Genomic DNA, 23069 nt, shown 5'->3' on the forward strand with positions numbered 1-23069 from the left:
ATGAGAGGGCTTGGACTAGATGACCTCTAAGGTCCCTCTCACCTTCCACAGCCCTTCAGTGTCCTGTGGGCTAGCCTTGGCTCTCCTGTGCCCCTTCACCTACCATGGCTCACACCACACCTACCAACCTTGGGTCACCTGCCTATTGGTTTTCTCTCCTCAGACTGCAGGGGTTCTAAACAATACTTGGAGAAAGTGATGAGCTATAATCCCGCCATCTGTTTCCACCAAGAGCCAACCATTTACTCTCTCTCATCTCCCATCAAAGGATGTGACCTGTTCTGTCTATCTACAGGGCAGAATCACAGCTATTAAATGTCAGAGACAGGAACCAAAGTCTAGTGTGGAACCCTACCCACTGCGCCCCCCTGCCCCTTAGCTTTGCACAGAACAGGCAACTGAGGCTCCAAGTGGATGGAAACATGGATCGTTCTTTGCTCAGCCTGATCAATTTGGATATTAGCCGACATTTCTCATCTGCTCTCAAGGAGAAGGGCTCCCACCCAACACCTGCTGCACTGACCGTCCTTCAAGGGTTATTGATTAAAGCCGCCTTATTTATGCAGGATTCGCTCGGGGTTTATGGGCAGTCACATGCCTGCAGCATCCCAGAAATGCCGTGGAAAGTTCAACATAATTACTGTCACTGAAATGGCCATTTGGATGGAGGGAAAGCTTTTAAGTGTTCACATTCCTGAAAATCCCAGGCCATCCCCAAGACCGCTAGAGGAATCCGTCCAAGGCAAGAGGGGTCTGAGAGCCGCAAGCAGCCTGGGTGTGCAGACAGAGAACCCAGACTTCTGCCTGCTTTGCTGCTGACTGACGCGTGTGACCTTGGACAGATCACTTCACTTCTCTGGCCCCCAGGCTCCCTCTCTGTAAAAGGAGGAAGCTAGGTCCTCGTTCCTTCTGGCACTATAACCATGGTCCTGTGACTCCATTCTATTGCTTTTTTTTGGGTGGGGGGAATCCAGACCTGTGATTTCATTTATTCATTGGGAAGTCTCAATGAGTCAACTCCCTTCACCAATGCAAATGCCCAGGCTCACCAACCAGTAGGGGTCAGAAGGCAGAACTTGAACCCAGGTCTCCCTACCTCCAAGGCCAGCTCCCTGGCCTGTCCACTGCCTCCCATTTTCGATGGGAATTCTCCTTCCGAGGGGCTAATTCTAAGGGATGAGGCAGCGTGGCTGAGTGGATAGAAGTAGGTGGGCTCTGGCGCTAACCAGCTGTGGGATCCTGGGTGCGTGTCCCTGGATTCTCTGACCCCAGAGTAACTCCTCAGGATGGGGCAGGACAAGCATGGCACTGTGGAAGGGTGCTGGCTTTGGCGTAAGAAGACCCAGCTTTCACATCTCTGCCACTGACTATCTGTGTGATCTTGGGCAAGTCAGCTTCCCTGGGCCTCAGCTTCCTAACCTACTGAAAAAGAGAGGGGATAGGGATGAGCTGGATGGTCTCTGGGGTTCCTGCTAGTCTAAATTCTATGCTTTGATGATCTACTAATTCATAGACAGGCTGCAATCTGCCTTGAGTTTTCATGTTGCTGAAATCACAGTTCCTTCATCAAGCAATTTCTAAATACCTCCTAAGTGCTCATCATAGTGGGTGAGGGATACTTCTAGTCAGTCACTTAGAGCCAACCAGCAATTATTAAGCTCTTACTGTGTGAAGCACTAGAGCTACAAAGAAAGGCTTAAAAAAGTTCCGTGCCCTCAAGGAACTCACATTCTGATGGAGGAGACAATATGGATATAAATGGACACACGGGATCTGTACAGGTCACATGGAATCTCAGCGAGAAAGGCACTAGAAGATGGAGGGACCTGATTCTGCAGGTGGGACTGGGGCTGAATCTTTTTTTTTTCCAATTCAATAAACATTCATTAAGTGTCTGCTATAGGTTTGGGATGTGCTGAGCATTTGGGATTTTAAAAAGAGTCTAAACATAGTCCCTGCCCTCATGAAGCTCACATTCTAATGTATCTGGGTTCAAATCCAGGGTCTGATTGTTGCAGGTTTTATGACCATGGTTAAGTCCCTTAACCTCTCACTGAGGGACTGGAGCTGAATCTCGAACAAAGCCCCAGAAATGAAGAGGCAGACGGGAGGGGGGAGGACATTCCAGGCACGGGGCACATCCAGTGCAAAGGCGTGGACGCAGGAGACACGCCGATACTCTAGGATGTCAAAGGTCCCACGCTTCATCAGGATGGGTACTCCTTTCCCTGACGCTGATCGTGACCCCTTCAAGATGTGAAGGTCGCCACGGTGGAAAAATTCACCCCTCGTAGCCAACCTGTTGAAGAGTCTCTCCCGTCAGATGAGGTCTTGTCCCAGGTTGGCCAACACACAGTCCACTGCCAGGCTCACGCTAGTCATAGTCAATTAGCATCTATTAAGCACCTCCTGTGTGCCAGGTACTGTGCTAAGTGCTTTACACATGTTATGCCACTGGACCTTCACCACAGCCCTGGGAGGTAGGTGGTATTATTATCCCCATTTTACAGATGAGGAGCCTGAAGCAAAGGTTAAGTGACTTGCCCAGGGTCACACAGCTAGCAAGTATTTGAGGCCGGATTTGAATTCAGGCCTTTTTAACTCCAGACCTCCATGTACTGCCTCTAAGGAGGTGGGGAAGAATGGGAGAGAAAAGAACAGCAGTGGGAAATGAAAGATTTCTAGAGTCCCAAGCAGGCTCTTCTCTGCCTGTCTTGAGTCTCTTCTCTCTGGCAGGTGAATGAGGACTCGGCAAACTTGTGTCTGTCTGTCTCTCCACTGCCTTTGGCGCCGGGGGGAGCCTGCAGGACCTTGTTCCAAGATGTGCCCTAAACCTCAGGAGACAGAATTGAATTCGACCCGATTTGCGGACTGCTTGCATGTAGTAACTGATACGTATCATTGTTTAATTCGTAGAAGTCACGGCTTGGGAGGCCAGGTTTCCTCCAGATTTCCCTGAATGCCCGTGTGCTTCCGGGCACTCACTGAGTGATCATTGCCTCTGTCTCCTGAGCTAAGTCATCTAGGTTTCTTTGGTGAGATTCAGCAAGCCCAGTCATCCATCTTCCCTTCTCCATGGCCTAACTGCGTAGACTTTGAGACACACTAGATGGAAAGGGACGAGGCCCGCTGCATCTCCAAATTCCTTCCCAGAGCAGTTTTCACCGAAGCACAGACCCCATCCAGCTCAATCCATTCTGGCACAACCCCTCCATGCTCAACAGGTGGTCATCTAGCCTTCACTCCAGCTCCTCTTCTGGGGAGTCATTCACCACCTGCACCGCACTTGTGAATGACGTATTTTGTTAACAAAAGAGGAAGACCAGCTTCATGCGGGAGTCCTGTGGCTACGGTGGTCCTGGAGGGGACAGGGAGGGTACCCTACAGCTGATGGAGGCAGCTATGGAGCTGAAGGTCAGGAGGCTCAGAGAGAAGGGGAGACAGAGCCCAATGTTTGTAGGAAGCATGAAGGGAAAGGAAACACAAAAGGTCAATGGAAAGTCTGAGGTTCCCAGAGAGACAGTGTGCTGAGTTGTTACTCCCCAGGGAGGGCAAGTGGTTTGCCCAGATTCACACATCTAGTAAGTAGCAAAAGTAGAGTTTCACCCCAGGTTCCAAAGCCTGCTGCAGACAGGAAAAGTTGTGGTGTCCAGCATGAGAGGTGAGAGTTAGGAGACCTTAAGGTCTAGTCCTGGCTTCTGCATTAACTCACTGTGTAATTTTGACCAATCACATCCACTCTCTGGCTCAGTTTCCTCATCTATAAAACAAGTGATTGAACTAAATGACTCCCAAGACCTCTTCGAGCTCCATTACCCTATGATCTACATTGGGAGATGGGGAAGGTCCTTAGCCAAAACCCAAGTTACCTAAAAGCTAATTCATGTCAACCCAGATCTTTTCCATCTTTTAGGTTCTTTGTTAACAAAAGCCATAAGATGTAGAGTTAACTTTTTTTCCCTAAGAAAGATAAATAATGTCCCTCAAGTAACCCAGGACCATTCCCCACTGCATCTGAGTATTCTTTCCAGATTGCTACTTCTGCTGACAACACCACCACTACTACTTAATTGGCAAGCTTAGGGTCTCGCATCTAGAGTTGGAAGGGACTGCCCCTGTCAATGGCTCTTCACTGTTTTACAAAGAGCTTTCCTTCTAATGAGCCTGTGAGTAATTCCTGGGTACCAGTAAGCTATTAATACATGCTTTATCAATTTATCTGTCTACGTAGACAGGCAGGGGAGGTATTATCATTTCTGTTTTATAGACGAGGAAACTGGATCTGACAGAAAGTCAATGGTGTAGATGGGCAATAATGAAGACACAACCCGTGAGAGGTAGTACATACCAGATTTGGAGTTACAGGTCTTGGGGTTCAAATCCTGTCTGTGTTAATATTTCTGTGATCACAGGCAAGTCAATTAAGCTTTATTTTCCTCATCAATAAAATGAGAGGTTAGATAAGATGGCTCTCAGGTCTGTTCTATGTCTAAATCTATGATCTCATGATCCTCGACACTTGAGGTGTTGACATCCGGTCCTCTAAGGCTGGGAGGGGACAGGCCAAAGCTGATTTCACTCCAGCAGGAAATAAAACTCTATTGTTCAGTCTCCCATGACAATATCCCCAAGGGGAGATATCCTCATCCCAAAGGTGCTGGCAGGAGGAAATACAATGAACTCACCTGAATGATGTCTTCCTTGAGAATTCGATGGAAACTCAGCTGGCTCATTGTATAGACTGGCAAGCATTCCTGGGCCTTCTTGGTGGCCACAAGCAGATTAGAAATTTCTGGAAAAGATGGAGGGTACACATCCGTTATACCAGAGAGCCAACTGCTAGCTTCTGTAAGAACCGAAGAAGTCTGCTAGTTTTGTAGAGGACAAAGCAGGCACCATGAAGGACATGAAGTGCAAACAGAAGGCCGATGCCTTGCTCTTGAGGTATTGAAGAGATACACAAGCATACATACATACGTGTGCTAAAAACAGGGTTTGGGGCAGCTAGGTGGCTCAGTAGATAGAGCACCAGCCCTGAAGTCAGGATGACCTGAGCACAAATCTGGACTCAGACACTTGACACTTACTAGCTGTGTGACCCTGGGCAAGTCACTTAACCCTACCCTAGCCTAGGGTTATACCTAGCCAAAAAAAAAAAACTCCAAAAAACAAAAAACATAGGGTCAAGGCTAAAACAGTCCCTGCCCTCAGGGATCTTGCATTCTACTGGACAATGGAGTGTGTGTGTGTGTGTGTGTGTGTGTGTGTGTGTGTGTGTGTGTGTGCGTGCGTGCGTGTGCGCGCGCATATATATATACACACACACACACATACACACATGCATTTATATTTTATATTTCTATTAATATAGTATGTGTGACTGTGTGTATACATACTAACACACGTATGCATACATATTAACTGTCTATGGAGCCACTAAGCTGCCATTTTGAACTTAACAGTGCTCAGCAAACATGACATTTCATCATTAAAAAGACTAAAACTTCTCCATATAAATGCTCTATCATCCAGTAGAATGCAATAGCCCTGAGGGCAGGGACTTGTTTAAACTTTGTCCTGTTATCACTAGCATCTGTCACAGTGCCTTACAAATAACAGGTGTTTAATAAATGTCTGAATTGAACTGATTTGCTGAATGCTTAACAAAACACCCTGTCCTATGAGGGAGCAAAAGAGATGAGTATACAGATGGCACTCACTAGGGAATGCCTGCAAGGAGATCATAGGCTCCCAGAATCTCAGGGCTGGAAGGGATCTCAGAAACCATCCGGAATCACTTGTACCTGAACAAGAATCCCTTCTTTAACCTCCTCCACCAGTGGACCCCCAGCCCATGCTTAAGAGATCTCTAGAGAAAGGAATCCACTCACTCTTAAGGAAGCTTACTTCAGGAAGGAAGGAAGGAAGGAAGGAAGGAAGGAAGGAAGGAAGGAAGGAAGGAAGGAAGGAAGGAAGGAAAGGAAAGGAAGGAAGAAGGAAGGAAGGAAGGAGAGGAAGGAAGGAAGGGGGAAGGGAGGGAGGGAAGGGAGAAGGAAGCAAGGGGAGGAAGGGAGGGAGGAAGGAAGGAAGGAGGGAGGAAGAAGGAAGGAAGGAGGGAGGAGGAAGGAAGAAAGGAAGGGGAGGGAGGAGAGAGGAAGAAGGGAGGAGGGAGGGAAGGAGGGAAGGAGGGAAGGAAGGAGGGAAGGAGGGAGAAGGAGGAAGGAGGGAAGGAAGGAGGGAGGGAAGGAAGGAAGGAGGGAAGGAAGGGAGGGAGGGAGAGAGGAAGGAAGGAGGAGGAGGGAGGAGGAAGGAGGGAAGGAAGGAGGGAGGAAGGAAGGAAGGAGGAAGGAAGGGAGGGAGGAGGAGAGGAAGGAAGGAAGGAAGGAAGGAGGGAGGAAGGAAGGAAGGGGAAGGAAGGAAGGAAGGAAGGAAGGAAGGAAGGAAGGAAGGGAGGGAGGGAGAGAGGAAGGAAGGGAGGAGGGAGGGAGGAAGGAAGGAGGGAAGGAAGGAGGGAGGGAAGGAAGGAAGGAAGGAGGGAGGGAAGGAAGGAGGGAGGGAAGGAAGGAAGGAGGGAAGGAGGGAAGGAAGGAAGGAGGGAAGGAGGGAGGGAAGGAAGGAAGGAGGGAAGGAGGGAGGGAAGGAGGGAAGGAGGGAAGGAGGGAAGGAGGGAAGGAAGGAAGGAGGAAGGAAAGGAAAGAAAAAGAAGGGTAACAGTACCTCTTGGTTTCGGCTGACAGCATTTCTTCAGGACGAAGCTGATGTTGTCTGTTTTCAGGATCTGCTTTTTCAGATGGTCCATCAGGCCTCTGAGAGAGGGGAACACTCGATCGGAGCCATGCAGGGAGTATTTCCCCTTCTTCACTTCAATCTGGAAATTCTTGTACTGTTTCTGGCTCGTTAACATCTGCTATTGGGAGAATGACAACCACTGTATGAACATCACGTCATGCTCACGCAGCCCGGGGGAGGGGTTCCATTCAAACATCTCCAGTTCCTAGCCTAGTGCCTGGTATGGAACAGTCGCTTGATTTCCCCTCTGTTTGCCTTTGCTTTGGCTGTGCCTCATGCCTGGCATGCTCTCTCTCCCCATCTCTCTCTCTCTCGTAGAATCCCTCTGTTTCTTCAAGGCTGAGCTCCACCCCCACCTTCTTTCTGCCGGAAGCCTTTCCTGCTCCCCTAGCTGTCCGTGCCTCCTCTGGATGGCCACCTTCCATCAGCTTGGTTATGTATTGTGTCTGTACCGGGGTGGGTATTTGTTGCCTATGTGAGTAGAGAGTAAGCTCCCTGAGGGCAGGGGCTGTTTTTGTTTTGTCTTTGCATCCTCTGCACTTGGCGTGGTGACTGGCGCATGGAAAGTGCCTAATCTGTACTTGGTGTTGGACTGATGAGTGCTGGCTGAATTAAATGGAACAGAAGGGAATGGTTTCTTTGGGCATCTATGGTGTCATTGGTGTAGAGGACTAAAGGAGAGAAAAGTCTCTTTTCAATACAAGTCAGCTCCTGCTCTGTATCTTACCTTACAGTGAATCTCAGCAAGAGCTTGAAGCATCCTGACTCAGCCTCTCCTAAAGACAGGCCAGGCTGGGAGCCATCTAATCACATTAAAGTGACACTAAACTTCCTCCAAAGACTGATGGGCAGGGAGAGTCGGGTATGACAAGCCCAAGCACTATTCATTAAGAGAGCAAACATTTACCATCCAAGAGAGAATACTGCTTAGAATGGAAAGGGCACTGATTTAGGAAACCCTGGCTTTGGAGCTTCTAAGCTATAGGACCTCGGGTTAATCAGTTAACCTCTTTGGGCTTCAGTTTTCTCATCGATAAAATGGGGACACACATAAACCACTTTCATTACCAATCTCAGAATTAGTTCGAAGTTCAAATGAGATAATGCACATAAAGCACTTTTACAAGCTTTAAAGCTTGGCTGAAATGTCAGTCACTATTATCAGCATGATAGCACTTTTCATAATCATTTCAGTATCAACCCAGTAAGATTGGTACCACAAGCATTTTGATCCTGGGGAGGTCACGTGGTCCAGTGGAGACAGTACTGACTAGAGTCAATGGGCCTGGGTTCAAATCTCACTTCTAATGCTTATTACTCATACGACCTTGGGCAAGCCACATAAGCTCCATGGGCCTCAGTGTCCTCATCTGTAAGACGAGGGAGTTGTGTCACATGGCCTCTGAAGCCTCTCCCAGCTGCAGCTCTACAATCCCTACTGTACTGGAGAGGAACGTGAGGCTCAGAAGGCTTAAACGCTTGCCCAGAGTCTGGAGGTGAGATCGAGCCCAGGATTGTGTGAGGTCCAGGTGTGGAGAAATGCATCCATTAGAGCACATCTCCTGCTAAGGCATTTTAAAAGTGGGGTGAGGAGCTGTTCTTCTGACATTGGCAGAACATCTGCTTTTCCAAATGTATTCTCCCATGTTTTCCCTTTGGTAGCTCTGATTTCCTTCTGACATTTCCTTTTCTCAGATGATCTGAATTCTCTCCAGCCTTTGGCCACTTTCCCTGCCTCTGTCTCTGTTGTCCAAATGCCTCCCAATCAAGCTCACCCTTCTCCAAACTGGGACGTGCTTACTTGGTGTAGAAAACTGTGTTTCCCATTCATTTTGCCCTTAAAGGCCAGCATTCTCCACCAAGAGGTCATTCCGTCCCGAGGTCCAGAAGGTCCCTTGAGCCCCAGCGTCCCTGGGTTGGACGGAGCTTCACAGGATACTCAGTCCAAACAGGATCTGATCAGAATCCCGTCTATCACATGTCTGGCAAGCGGTCACGTAACCACTGCCTAAAGACCTCTGGCAGGAGGAACCCGCCACCTCTGCCCATTACAAGCATTCCTTTTTTTAAAAAAGTTTTTCTCTTTTTTTATGTATTTTGGTTTTTACATCACAATCATTCATAGAAATAGGATTTTAGATTTGAAATAGAAAGGAAACTCAGAGATATCTAGTCCAACTCTCATTTCATAGATGGGAAAACTGAGGCACGGAAAGGTAGGTGCCACCTGCCCGCCTCTTGTTTGCAGACTTTTCCTAACATCAGGATGAAATCTGCCTTCCTAGAACTTCCCCACGGTATGGAAGGAGACCCACATTGGCCAGGCCAGGCCGGGTCATTCCCTTCTTGAAGCAGATTGCCAAGTCCAGCTCTCAGAACCAACCCCATGACTGTTTATCCTACAGACTGGCTTCTGTCACCCCGGTTCTTTTCCTGTCTTCCTTGGGAGAACAAGGTAGCCCCAGGCCAGGCTCCATCAGAGCCCCTGTTCTCACTGACCGCCACTCCCCTGCCACCTCCCCAAGCCAAAGCCAGGGCTGACCTCTGACTTCTCCAAGCAGGTCACAGTCATGAGGATGTTGTCAAAGTCTGTGCAGCTCCAGCGCAGGACGTACATGCCCTCCTCGCTCCCTTCTTGTCTCAGCTTGTTGATTGCATACTCAGTACTGGAGGAAAAGAAGGGGGATCACACCGAGCCGCCATATTGGATCTGCGTCCTCCCAGTCCTCCCGCCTCACCCCGAGGAAGTCCTGGGGTTTCCGAGCTGTTCTCTACCCCCACAGTGCCCTTGTCACTGTTTTCTCATTAGATATTGATCTTTACATCCAATGGACGCCTTTGCTTCTACATCACATTGATTTGAAAATACACTGGAATTTAACATCTGCCCTTCCACACCAGCCTTCCCTTGAAAAAAGATACTGAAAAAAAAATTCATCAAAATGAACAGCTCGATCACTTCTGACAACATATACAACATTCTTCGCCCAGAGTCCCCCACCTCTCCAATGGAAAGAAAACAGTACATTTTCTCATTTCTTGTGTGATGTCAAATATGGTCATTTCAATTCTTTCTGCCGTTGTTATTTTAAAACAAGGCAGCAGGAGGCATATAGACGTAGACAGACTTGCCCAAGATCTCCCAGGCCCAAGAGTGGCATGGCCAGGACTAGGACTCTAACTCTTGATTCCAATGTTAAATGACTTGCCCAAGGCCACACAACCAGTCCGTGTCAGAGGTCATCTTGATTCTGAGGCCAGCTTTTAATGTTCAATTACCATGCTGATTTACAAAGAATAACACGTGGGGAGGTCAGCGGTGGTGTGGGGAGGGAGTGGAGGGAAGAATGTGCCTGAAAGTTGGAAGGAAACTTACCAACATGATCTCAAGGCAAGATCAAAGGATCTTCCCTTACAGCCTACAAGGGTGCGCTAGAGCCAGCTCGTACCAGCTCACAAGAGCTGCTGATTAAATGTTCAGTGTGAGCATTTATACCTCAGAAATCAGTACATGCTACAAACCAGGGCTTCATTTCTCGTTTTGTTGATTGTCTAGACTTAAGAAAGTGATAATGATGCAGATTAACCTAAAAGTGTGCCATGCATATTTTTTGTTTTGTTTTGAGAGCTGGTTGTTAAATATTTACCAGCACACCACTGCTGGTAAGACATATGTGATGTGAGCAGACAGAGGAAGTTAAGAGTTCTCTAATTTTAGTTTAGTCTTGGCCTCAGTGTGGACAGGACCAAGTCACCCATTCTCCTCGTGGCCTTTGCTTTTTACATTTATAAAAGATCAATTAACTGAATAATTTATCCCTGATCTTGAAGCTCTAAGTCTCAAAATTGATCACTCTCGTGGCATGCTTAGGGATTCTGGTAGAAACATAAAGGAGTGGTCACTCATTAGCTTTTCTTCCCTTCTTGTGAGATTTTTGCCACTCCCTCCAGGATATTTGGGGATGGTTCTACAGCCTATGGAGTGGAAGCCAAAAAACCCGGGTTCTGGCCTGGTGGTGTGTGACCAAGAGTGAGTGAATGACCTTGTCAGTGGCCGAGTTTTCTCATCTGTAAAGTGCCTGTGAATTGGATGACTTACGAGGTCCCTGCCATCTCTAAATTCCAATATGTAAAAAGTGTCTGAAGGAAGGGAGTGGTGCCAGAGAGAAGGCTGGACCGGGGTTTGAATTCTACCCTTCCCATCACTCAGCCTTAAACCTGGGTTGGCCTTGACACATCCAGTCGGCCACCCAATCCTTCCTCCACAGCATCTGTCCCACAGTTCCCTTGTCCAGGTGGCCACCACACTAGACCAGGTCCTCACTGCCTTTCTCCAGGATCACTCCTCCTACGTGGTCTCCTCTCCTCTCTCTCCCACACCAATCCATCCTTCACCCATCTGCCTAAGGGCAGACAAGGTCGCCTCCCTGCTCAATAAATTCCAGTGGTTTCCTATTAATTTTAGAATGAAATATTTATTTTTACATGTAATTGGGGGAAAATATTTTTCTTAAAAAAAGAGCAAAACATAAACCCTTCTATTTGCCATTTAAAGGTCTTCATAATGTGGCTTCTTCCATATTACTTCCCATCATAAACTTGGTGATATATTTGTATTTCTCACATGGGATAGCTTGAGGGTACAGTAGATAGAGCCCTAGTCCTGGAATCAAAAAGACCTGAATTCAAATCAGACCCTAGACACTTATTAACTGTGTGCCCTTGAGAATGTCACTTGACTTCTGAGTCACTTGACTCAGTTTTCCCAACAGTAAAATGGGGATAATAATGACCCCCTCCTCCAGGGTTGTTTTGAGAATAAAAAAGATAACATTTGCAAGGTTTGCATTTTGCAAACCTTGAAACACTATGTAAATGCTGGGTATTATTACTGCTACTGCTGCTGCTGCTGCTGTTGTAAAGTGCAATATTTTGTAATGAATACGAGCATCGAATTATCTAGCTAGGACTGGAAGGCTCCAACCCTCTCATTTTACACGTAAGGAAACTGAGGCCCAGGAAGGCCAGATAGGGAGTGAACATCAGAGACAGGATTTGAATCCAGAGCCTCTAAGTCCAGAGCCAGGGTCCTTCCTTGTTGCCAGAGCTGTCAGAGGTGGATTTGAACTCAGGTCTTTCAGACCTCCAGCCCAACGATCTGTCCATCACAGCACGCTGATTCTCCAAAGTCTGTCCAAGCCAAATCTGCACTCCATCTTGGACATGTAGCTGATGGCATTGGGGGTCCTTAAAGAGATAACAAGGAATGTGGCCGCAGGAGGACAGCCCTAGAACCAGAAAGGGCCTCCGAGGTCAGCAAAGCCAACTCTCCATTTTATTGGTGAGAAATGGGAGGCTCAGAGAGGGTAGGTGATTCTCCTAAGGTTACTCAGCAATAAGCATCACCTGTGGGATTTGAACTCAGGTCCTCACTCCAGGGATCAGTTCTCCTGATGGTGAAGACAGCAGCTGAAGGCCTGATGAAGAGCCCATGTGGGAGGATTTAGGAGGGGCCTGACCAAATGTCGTGATCAAGGATGAAGATCCCTGGAGCAGAGTCAAGGGCTGTGGGATAGCTGCAGAGGCCAAAGGGCAGTGGGGACGGGGAGGCCAACCAGCTTCCTTTCTGAATAGCTTCACGCCTGTGAGTGGCAGACCAGGCTGGCCAGCATCACTATAGACGGAAACCCACAGGCCCTGTGATTTCACTGACAAAGGGAACTCCTGAATGAGGACAGTCCTTCCACCAGTACAGGGCCACTCTCAGAGAATAATTGTGTTTTTAAATAGCTACGGTTAAGAAGCCCAGCTCTACAGCTCCTCTAACAGGTGGTCAGGGAAGCAGGAAACGTTTCACGCTCAGCCCTGGGTGCTGTGTGGAGTGAGCACTCAATAAACATTTGTCAGTGTTGTCATCCAGCCTCTGTGCTTGCATGCTGAAAGTGATGGGGAGCTCATCACCTTTCTAGGCAGCCCATACCTGGGCCAGCTCTCACTATTCTGCAGATTTCCCAAAGAGTTCAAATGTCTCCCTTCTGCCTTGCAGTTTCCTAGTTCAGCTCTCTGGGGCCAGTTAGAAAGAGTCTAATCCCTCTTTGGCATGACAATCCTCCCAACGTCTGAATACACGCTCCCTCTCCTGCGTGTGTGGGAAACGATCCCACCAAGTTTCTGTTCTGCCCTAGATACAACGACCCCTTGGTGTCACTCAGCAATCACTGCCTTGGGACATCTCCTATGACCACTTCAGGTCACTCTGCATGGGTCTTGTCTCCCCATGGAGATCTTAAGCTTGCTGACAGGAGGGCCTGGGCATCACTCTTTTTGTATCTTCTAGCCTACCCAGCTCCATAACGGTCACACAGTAGGGACGAAACAAATCTCTGCTGTATGAGTTTATGAGATGGAAGTCCTGGGTTCAAATCCTGCCTCTGACACTTACTCCTTGTGTGATCTAGGCAAGTGATTTCCCTTTCCTGGGCCTCAATTTTCCCAACTTCAAAATGAGATTGGATTCAATGGCCTCTGAGGGCTTTTCCAACCCTGGAACTATGGTCCTTTGGCCAGCAGGGATGAAGAACCCGGCCTGTGGTCAAGAAGCACAGTTCACATTTCTCCAGCATTTGAGAATGGCTTGCAGAGCCCCTTTGAGGTCAGCCACAGAATCAAAGACAGACCAGAAAAAACTTTGGAGGCCATTCAATCCAACTCCTCCATGTTACAGATGAGGAAACTGAGGCCAAGAGGAGTTATGTGACTTACTTACAAGGAAGTATCTAAGGCAGGATTTGAAACTAAGACTTCATGACTCCCAAGTCCAGCATTGTACCCACTGCACCAGGCTGCCTGTAAGAGAGCTATCATCCCCATTCTACAAATGGGAAGAGAGAAGCTTAGAATGAGGTTGAGTGGCCGTGACATTCACACGGCCTTGTAAGTCCTGGATCCAGGCCATGGATCCAGTCATTTATTGTTTATCCAACTATGCCAATGCCACAGAGGTTGAAATGGTTCCCTTGGTGTCACCTAATGTCAGTAGAGCTAACTCAACACCACACACACACACACACACATACACACACACACACACAACTGCTAAAGATTCCTCCAAGTCAAAACGGCCAGGAGGGTATATGACCAGACCACCAGCTCATTCTCCTTCCATCAAAGGCAGCTCAAAAGGCAATTTAACCAACCAGATGGGGCCATGACAACCATTTTCTATGTTGTGCACAATCAACGGAGGTGCGACATCCGTGCAGAGGTAATGATGGGCATCTGCCGTGAGCCGGAAATAGCCATCCACCAGAGACACGAAAGACAAGGCTTCCTCGTGGGAAGCCAGGCTTAACTCCTGCATGGAAAGAAGAGAAACAGAGTCCCGAGATTACTCTACAGCCACCAGTCAATCGGGGAAGACATGATCATTCTCTTCAAGTGATGCTGGAGGAAGAAATGAAAACCACCTGGGAGCAGGACGAGGTCCACCCTGCAGGCAGCTGGAATTATCCCAGAGATGCTCTTACTGAACCCACAGCAAATGAGCTCCCATCCAGAAGACGAGGAAGACCAACTGCACGTTAGATCCACCTTGGCAACAAAAGCCTATGCCATGAACACATTCGCCTGAAGCCACAAGGATGCTGATGAGGCAAGATGTCTTGGAATACGAGACACAAAGGGGACTGCAAGAGACTGTCAGACACAGAACCCACCCAGCAGCAGAGCCTCCTGGGCTTTCTCTGTTACTTAAACCATTCCCCACCCCCACCACCTTTAAATCTATCCAAACGCAAAGCTCAGAAGCGTAGCCTGGAAGCAACGCTCAGAGAACCTGGCTCCAATTGCCCCGGTTTAAACAGCTCGTGTCTCTTCCGGTTTAAGTGACTGTTTTCTACTTAGCCTGGTTCTTGGCATCCCAATACTTCCTATAAGCAGTCAGAGTGTTGTGTCCCTGTGCATACAGACCATCGAACAGAAGAACAGTATCTATCTGCACAGCACCTACCCAGGGAGGGAGGTACTATTATTCTCCCCATTTTACAGATGAGGAAACAGAGGTGAGGTGACTAGGTCAGGGTCACATGGCTAGCCAGTGTCTGAGGCCAGATTTTACTTCAGGGCATTGTGACTCCAGGCCCAGTGCTCTCACCACACGACTGCACCCCGGATTGGCCACGGAGGATTAATCAGAAAACACTGAAAGCAGACTAGTGACTGGCCCCAGGACCATTTCTATTGCCTCAGAAGGAGAAGACGATAATGCAGCTGACATTTATATCACGTCTTAAGGTTTACACAGCCCTTTATAAACATTATTTCCTCTCATCCCAGTAACAATCCTGTCTCACATCTTATTAGCCACATTTTAGGATCCTAAGCCTAGAGCGAGAGGAAACCTCACTGGCTGTCCACTCCAGCCCTTTCATTTTACATATGGGCAAACTGAGGCCCACAGCAGCAAGCTGGCACCATAGTACCTACAGCATGGGCTGCAGCCTCAGACACTTACTAGCTGTATGACCCTGGGCAAGTCACTTCACCCTGTTTGCCTCAATTCCTCACCTGTAAAATCAGGATCATAACAGCACCTACCTCCCAGGGTTGTTGTGAGGATCAAATGAGATAATGTAGATGCAAAGGACTTAGCACAGTGCCAGGCACACAGTAGGTGCTACATAAGTGCTTGATCCTTCCCTCCCCACTCAGTTACCCCATCTGCAAAATGGAGCCAATAATAGCCTCTACCTCCCAGGACTGCTAAGATGATAAATTGAGATAACATTTGTAAAGTGCTTTGCAGACTGAAGGCTAGTTATTATTATTATTATTATTACTCCAACTTCAGCACTCAGCTGCCTTTGCCAAACTCTGACTGAAAGGCTGGAAGGCGGGAGCATGAACCTCCTCTCAAAACCTTCCTTGGGGCTCAGCCCTTTCTAGTTAACTTGTCATGTTTCCTCAGCTGTTCTGCTTGGTTTTGACTGCATGCACATCACGCCCCTGTCGCCAAGTGCCTTCTGGAGCCACGGCCCTTTGTAACTTCCTTTTCTGTATCATTTTCTCCCATTAGATGGCAAGCTCCCTGAGGACAGACACTTTCTTTTTCTTATTTGCATCTCCAGTGCTTAGCACAGTAGTAGACACTTAATGTTTATTGACTATTGCATATGTGTGTACCTGTTGTATCTCTCCACACTCCCTCTGGCCCCCCCACCAGTAGAATATCATCTCCTTGAGGGCAGGTTCATTCTTTGTCTCTCTATCCCCAGCAATGCCTGGTACATAGTAGGTGTTTGGTAATTCTTTGGTAACTGATTGATTATACCACACTCTCTCTCTAATTGAGACAGGAATGAAGCTGCTCTGGCTGAAGAGAATACAGTGTGGGCTTAGTCCGATGAGAGGAGAGGCTGATGAACCTGGAAATGTGGGGCAGGACTCAGGAAGGACACACCCCTGGAGCTTGGCACTGAGGAGCTGTGTAAGAAGCTGATGCACTGGGGGCCGGGGAGGGAGGCAGGGAGTGCCCATTATGAGCCCCAACCTTTAATGGAATGAGCCACTGGCAAGATGAACAAAAATTCATCATTAAAAATTCCTTTCTGACCCTCAGCTTACTCATCTATAAGGTGGGAAGAATAATATCTGTGGTATTTCTCTCACGTGGCAGTCACGAGGATCAAATAAAATCATGTCTAAAAAATGCTTTGCAAATGTTAAAATGCCAGCACATCAGTTATTGATTCTGTTGTGAATAATGCAAGCACCTCTTAACTTTTCAAAGCACTTTCACATCTCTCTCTCTCCCATTTGGTCCTCACAAAAAAACCTGAGAGGCACTAACACAGGGGCTTTCACGTCCATTTCACAGATGAAGAAACCCAAGTGAGCCCCCATAATGTTTAGTGATTCCCACCCAAGGTGACCAAATGAATTTGTAAATAATGGCTGGAATCTGGGGCTCCCGAATCCTCACCTATTGGAGAAACCTGGGGGCTCACATATGCATAATACTTTGAGGCATGCAAAAGGCTTTCCTTGCAACAATGCTGTGAGGAGTGAGTAGTACAAGTACTAAAATTCTCATTTTATAGTTGAGAAAACTGAGGCCGTGATTTGCCCAAGGTCACAGAAAGGGAAGTATCTGAGCTTGGATCGAACCCTGGTCTCTCCTGACTCCAAATCCAGCACCTTTTCCACCAGCCACTAACAATGACTGCAAGAGCTTGGTGGGATGAGAAGAGGTGGGTGGAGTTACTCAGGGAATGGGCAATGGGGTCAGTGACTCTTGGGAGGTAACCTGGAGAGCTGAGGCATAACCAGAGAGAAAGGGAGAGAGAATTTCCTCATTGAAGGAATGCCTCAAGTAAAAGTAAGTGTTGGCGGGTGTCCTGTAGACTTGGTAACAGTGAGCAGATAAAGTCCTCGGAAGGGGCATCTTTGTGTGCTGGCAAGCTCCAGACCTTCTGGAGTCACACCTGCCAGCTGTGGGATGCTGGAAAAGCAGAATTTCTGTGAAATGGAGGCAAGCATTGAACGTGCTCACTCACAGAGTTGTTATGAGCAAGGACCCTTTCAAACGAGGGGAGCCTACAGGCAGGAGACCTTCATTTTCAACATCATTTTTATTCACAAGACAAGTGAAAATGCCTTTGAATTTCAGAGAAAAGGCAAAGAAGCCCTAAGTTGACAAGTCAACATTCATTAAGCACTTACTATGTGCCAAGCTCAGTTCTAAGGGCTGGGGATACAAAGAAAAGCAAAACACAGTCCTCCCTTCAAGGAGAGTGCATTCTAATGGCAGACTGAAACCATGCAGACAGCTATGTCTCTGAGGAATATGATTGGAAGAGGAGTGGTGGGATACAGGGAGGCTGTGAGAATGGGGAGGAAAGGACATTGTCTATGAAATATCACAGGGGAAAAAGCAAGACTTCACCACCTATGCCCACACTGACAAAAAGGAGAGGAATTGAATGGATCTCAAGTCTAGCAGAGGGATGCTGTATGTACAGACTTGTTCAATTCAACAAGGATTTCTTAAGCACCTGCTATGAACAAGACACTGAGTGAGAGGCTGGAGATGCAGTGACAAAGAAGAAACAGTGCCTGCCCTCAGGAAGTTTACAAGGTGCTGCGCAGGGTGAGGAGGATGAAACATTTAAAAGTGAGCAAATACAAAAATATACAAAGTAATTTCAAAAGGGAGAGAGTGCTAGCAACTCAGCAGGAAAGCAGGTCAGGAAAGACCTTGAGTAAGATGTGATACCAGGAACTAGTTCAATCAATCGATCACTTAACTGTTTCAACACTTACTATGTGTCAGGCACTGTTCTAAGTGCTGAAAGAAATATACGTATGACATAGGGAAGAGATAAGGAGAAAGTGCATCCCAGGCAGGGGAGACAAGGCTAGGGATCAAGAGAGGAAGGTCATGGAATTGACTGAGGGGATGTGAGGGGACCTGGGAGATGGCAGTACCATTGACGGTAACTGCCAAGGTTGGGGAAGGGACAATAGGAGCTCTTTTAAAGACACCTTTGATATCAGCACCCAGATGCATGGCTCCTGCTGGAGAATGGGTCAGGGTGAACACAGCATCTTCCACAACGTGGAAGTCTACAACATAACTCCCCTTCACGCACTCTGGGGACCAGCCAAATTGGCTTGAGTGCTGTCCAGATGGGACGCTCTTATCTCTCATTTCTGTGCCTTGGCACTAGCTAACCTCAAAGTCAGGAATTCCCTCCCTACTGCCCTCCTCTTCTCGGAATCTCTGGATTCCTTCAAACTCTCACTCCCTTTTGCTTGAAGCCTCTTCTGATTCCTACAAGGAGCTAGTGCTGTCCACGCCCTCACCTCCACTAATGGCCTCGGAATGCGTTTCTCTGGGTTTTATACCCACTTGGTTGTGTAGCAGTTGCTTCTTTCTGCATGTCCAGAGTGGAACACTGCCTGCCACGTCTGCTGTTTAGTCGTTTCAGTCACCTCCGACTCCGTGACCCCATTTGGGGTTTTTTTGGCAAAGATCCTGGAGTGGTTTGCCATTTCCCTCTCCAGCTCATTTTACAGATGAGGAAACTGAGGCAAATAGGGTTAAATGACTTGCCCAAGGTCACACAGCTACTAAGTGTCTGAGGCTGGATTTGAACTCATGAGGATGAGTCTTCCTGACTCCAGGACTGGTGCTCTATGCACTGCAGCACCAGATAGCTGCCAAGCTGCAAGAAGTATTTACTGGGCAGCTAAGAGATTTGTGGTAGTGTTACACACAGGTGTTGGAAAGATATAAATGAAACTGTCCCTGCCCTTATGGAGCTTACATTGTATTTGGGGAAAAGCATGTACACATGTAGATAGGTATAACAAAGTTAATACAATTTTGGTAGGCAGGCATTAGTGATAATGGCTTATAAGCAACAAAATCTGTCTTTCCCTTCTCCTACCACTATATTCCTGGCATTCTCTCTCCCTTCCTTCTCTTTTCACTGTGTCCTCCTCTGTCTCACCACCTGTTCTTTTAACAGTCGATGTTTCCACTCAGGCTAATCTTTCCATTTGCATTGGGTCAGCAGGTGCTCCCTCCCCCAAATCTCCACTTCCCTTGCAACATAGATCTATCTGCCCATGTAAAAGGCATGTTTGGGGGCTGTCAAAACAGAGGAAGCAGGAGCCACAGAGTTCTCCTTCTTCAGACCGTAAGACAGGCAGAGATTCAGCAAGAAAAGCTGCCGGTATGGCCCCGTACTTGTTTGCTCTGAGGTCATGGCCAGCTAGTGACTTGATTCTGGCCACCCCCCACTACCCAGTGGTCAGGAGCACACGAGCACTTTGGGGAAAACAGTGCTGCCTCCGATGGCCTTTTCCTATGAATCAGTTAACTTTTCTTAAATTGAACGTGGATGCTGTCAATCTCTGGAAGGCTGGCCAGCCAGGGCCAGAGGCATGGTTGAAGGAAAGACCTTGCTAAGACTGGCATTTAAGGGGCTCAGTAAAACTCAGTGACTTGGAATTGACCAAGGACAAGGCTGTTTTCACCTAAACCTCAAAGACACAATATTTTCTTGGGGAAGAGGTCCAAGGCAAGCACATGGTTGGCGCCCATTTCAATTCGACTCAATCCATGGGATCCTCAGATATTACACAGTCAGAGGAATCGAGTCAGAAGGGCCGTCACAGCCCATTTAGTCATAAGATCACAGATTAGGAAATGGAAGGAACCTTAGAGATCATTTAGTCCAATACACTCATTTAACAGATGCGGAGAGTGGGGCCAAGGATTATCAGTTAAGTGACTTGTCCAAGGTAACACTGAATTGAGCACCTATTAGGTCCAAGTCACAGTCCTAGGCATTGGGAGTAAAAAGACAAAAACAAATCAGTCTGTTCCCTCAAAGAGTTTATATTCTGCTTGCAGAAACTACATAGAAACCTAAGTTAATATAAAGTACTGTGAAATAATTTCCAGAGAGGGAGAGAGTGCGCTAGCAGTTGAGGGCATCAGAACAGGGCTTGCATGGGAGATGCAGGTAGGCTGTGCTTTGAAAGCACCCAAGGATTGCCAAAAGCAGAGGTGAGTGAAGGTGCATTCCGGGTATGAGGGGCAGAGGCAGGACATGGACTGTGGAACACACACAACAGGAAGGGGATAGACAGGAACAGGATGGATCAAGGGGAGTAAGGTGGAATAAGAGTTTGGGGGAGCCAGACTGGGGAGAATGCCAGGCGGAGGACAGTGTCCTCTGAGCACGGGAGTTCCTTCCCTCCCCATAAGCTTTGAAGGCAGGAGGAGGAGAAGGAGGAAGGGAAACTGAGATCAACGTACCATCTTCTTGTTGTCCTGCTTATTGATGCTGACCATGGACTCCTTGATGACAACATGGGTGATTTCGGGGAAGTAGGAGAAGTTATTCCATTCCTCCCGGGCTTTGTTCTTCTCTTCCTCTTTCCTGTGTTTGCTCTCCTGCTTCTTCCTCTTCAGCTTGTTTTTCTCCTTCTCAACAGAAACCACCTAAAAAGAGAAATGAGGAAACCCCTCAGTAAGGTGGGACTTGCCTTCCCCTTGGAAACAGAGAAACATATTTAACAAAGCGAGTGCTGCTCTGGGTCTGAGCAGAGCCAACCAAGGGTCCTTGGCCAATGCCAGACGAGGGAAGCAGTCTGCTCAGCAAGACAGAACCTCGTCTTCAAATGGCCAGCCCAGGTCCTAGGCAGAGCATCAGAACAATCTCTACTGCTGGGTGGAGCCTCAGGGATCACCTCACAACAGAGATGGATTACAGCGATTCAAGATCCTTTGTAAATATACAGAAATACACATACATGTGCACATAGAGCTCTAAGACTGGAAGGGACCTGGAGGTCACTCACTCCAACAACCACCCAAACATTCATGTTCTCAATAACATCCCTGGCCATTTGACTGTCCAGCTCTACAGGAAGATCTGAATTAGCTTTTTTGGCATCAAAATCTCTCTCTCTCTCATAATATATGCATATATATATATATATATCATATACACACACGTGTGTCTGCATGTAGATGCATGTATGTATATATGTATGCACTATATACACACACACGCAAACATGCAGAGAGGCTATCTATATCTATCTATGTAGAAAGATCTATATACTTATACAGTGATTTGTATTTATAAATAATTATTTACATGTATATATCCATATCCATATATGTGTGTGTGTGTGTGTGTGTGTGTGTGTGTGTGTATAGTATTAAATGAATTTCCATGGGTGGTGTTGCAAAGTGGCTAGGAGCCTGGAAGCCTAATACCCCTAAAAGTCCAAGTCTCACTGGTGAAACAGGGATCGTGTGACCTCTACAAGTCACTGACCATCCTAAAGCTCAAGGTAGCTCTGGAAGATGACAACTGCAGGGAAGGTGCCGATCTCCAATGACAAAGGGTGTTCCCTCATCCAGAAGCTCCCTTATCAATGAAGTCACACGTCCAGTCCCAGTCTATGCTCCAGGCCTTTCTAGATCAGCAGCAAGTGCCACAGGGTGTGCTCTGTTGGCAGAGCTTTGGAGAACCATAGACCACCCTCTAGACCCATGAGAAGACACCAGAGCATGACCTTGGTAGAGGATATACACACACACACACACACACACACACACACACACACACACACATACACCCCAGCTAGCTGATAGGCATTGATTACCAGTGTCTGCCTTTTTTTTAGATAAAATATAGATTCAAGGTAAGTGTGAACTTGGACATGCTAAACAAAATCCCACAATTCAAGATTTTCTATTCTGATCATTCACACACATCCTTACATTTGGTTTTTGCCTCCACTGTATTCCAAGATTTCCGGTCACCATCACTTCATAACGTATGACGTTTCCACAGTCTTTTGAGTTTAACTTATTCATTTCATTTTCAGATGAAATCAACAAGAGCGAAGTCTCAAAAATTTCAGCTCCATAATGTTTGGTTAGCGTCTCCAAGGTCGACAGATATTTCACCTTTAGATCATGGGGAGTCACACTACTGTCACAAATGGTCTTGTTATTAAATTCCTTAAGGAAATCCTTGAAGACATTATTTATTCGCATTCTGGTTAAGAGATTCCTTTGTCTGATGGTCCTGTTCAGTGTTTCTGGAATATATCGCTTGTAACTGAAAGAGGAAAATGGAAAGAGAAAGAGCAAAAAGGGGAAGAAGGGAAGAAAGGAGAGATGGAAAGTGAAAGGGAGAGAAGAGGAGAGGTGAGAAAATGTGTCTATTTAATATTTATATGAGCAAAAATTAACACTAGGTGCCCATTCTCCAAGAAGTTGACAACCTCATATATAGACCCACAAACACATTATTAAATTCTGCTGTTATTTAAGCAATCCAATCTACCTTGGTCTACTCCTATCCTCCTATCAAGAGCAGGAACCCAACCAGACATCAAAAGCTAGCCAGGAAAAAGGAACCCCACTGGTCATCCATCCAGAAGCCCTCTCCTGGCCAGCTGTTTCAAATCTTGCCAAATGTTTCATTAGGGACTCTGGAAAGTCACAAAATCAACTAACCTGCGCCCTCATGGCCTTTTGTTGACCGCCCACACGTAATATGCTAAGCAGCCACCTTATGGCAGACCCCATTCCAACATGGAGTGGGGTGGTCAGCTGAGCCTCTGTGCCCTGGAAAGGGCATAGGGAGGTCAAAGGACCTGAGTTTGAATCTTGCCTCGGCTTCATGCCACCTCTATAATAATTGCACATCACTTCAGTTCTTTACCAATTCTTTAAACCCCAGCTG

At 47.2% G+C, this 23069-nt stretch overlaps 1 protein-coding gene across 6 annotated transcripts in view; it reads right to left on the minus strand.

The window, feature by feature from the left end:
• The window catches only part of JAK1 (Janus kinase 1), a 142985-nt gene that overhangs the window by 17813 nt on the left and 102103 nt on the right, over positions 1-23069 (minus strand). For 5 of the 6 annotated variants that reach the window (XM_020993023.2, XM_020993024.2, XM_020993026.2 and 2 more), the window contains 6 exons: positions 22097-22439; positions 20618-20803; positions 13986-14143; positions 9332-9455; positions 6718-6907; positions 4686-4792 (listed from right to left, as the gene is read on the minus strand). In XM_020993023.2, the coding sequence (XP_020848682.1) occupies positions 4686-4792; positions 6718-6907; positions 9332-9455; positions 13986-14143; positions 20618-20803; positions 22097-22439 (1108 nt within the window). The remainder of the gene's footprint in view (positions 1-4685; positions 4793-6717; positions 6908-9331; positions 9456-13985; positions 14144-20617; positions 20804-22096; positions 22440-23069) is intronic. The other variant, XM_078156688.1, reaches the window with a different exon arrangement.

Source organism: Phascolarctos cinereus, unplaced genomic scaffold (genome assembly GCF_003287225.1).
Source record: "Phascolarctos cinereus isolate Bilbo 61053 unplaced genomic scaffold, phaCin_HiC Scaffold_5;HRSCAF=322, whole genome shotgun sequence".
NCBI lineage: Eukaryota > Metazoa > Chordata > Mammalia > Diprotodontia > Phascolarctidae > Phascolarctos > Phascolarctos cinereus.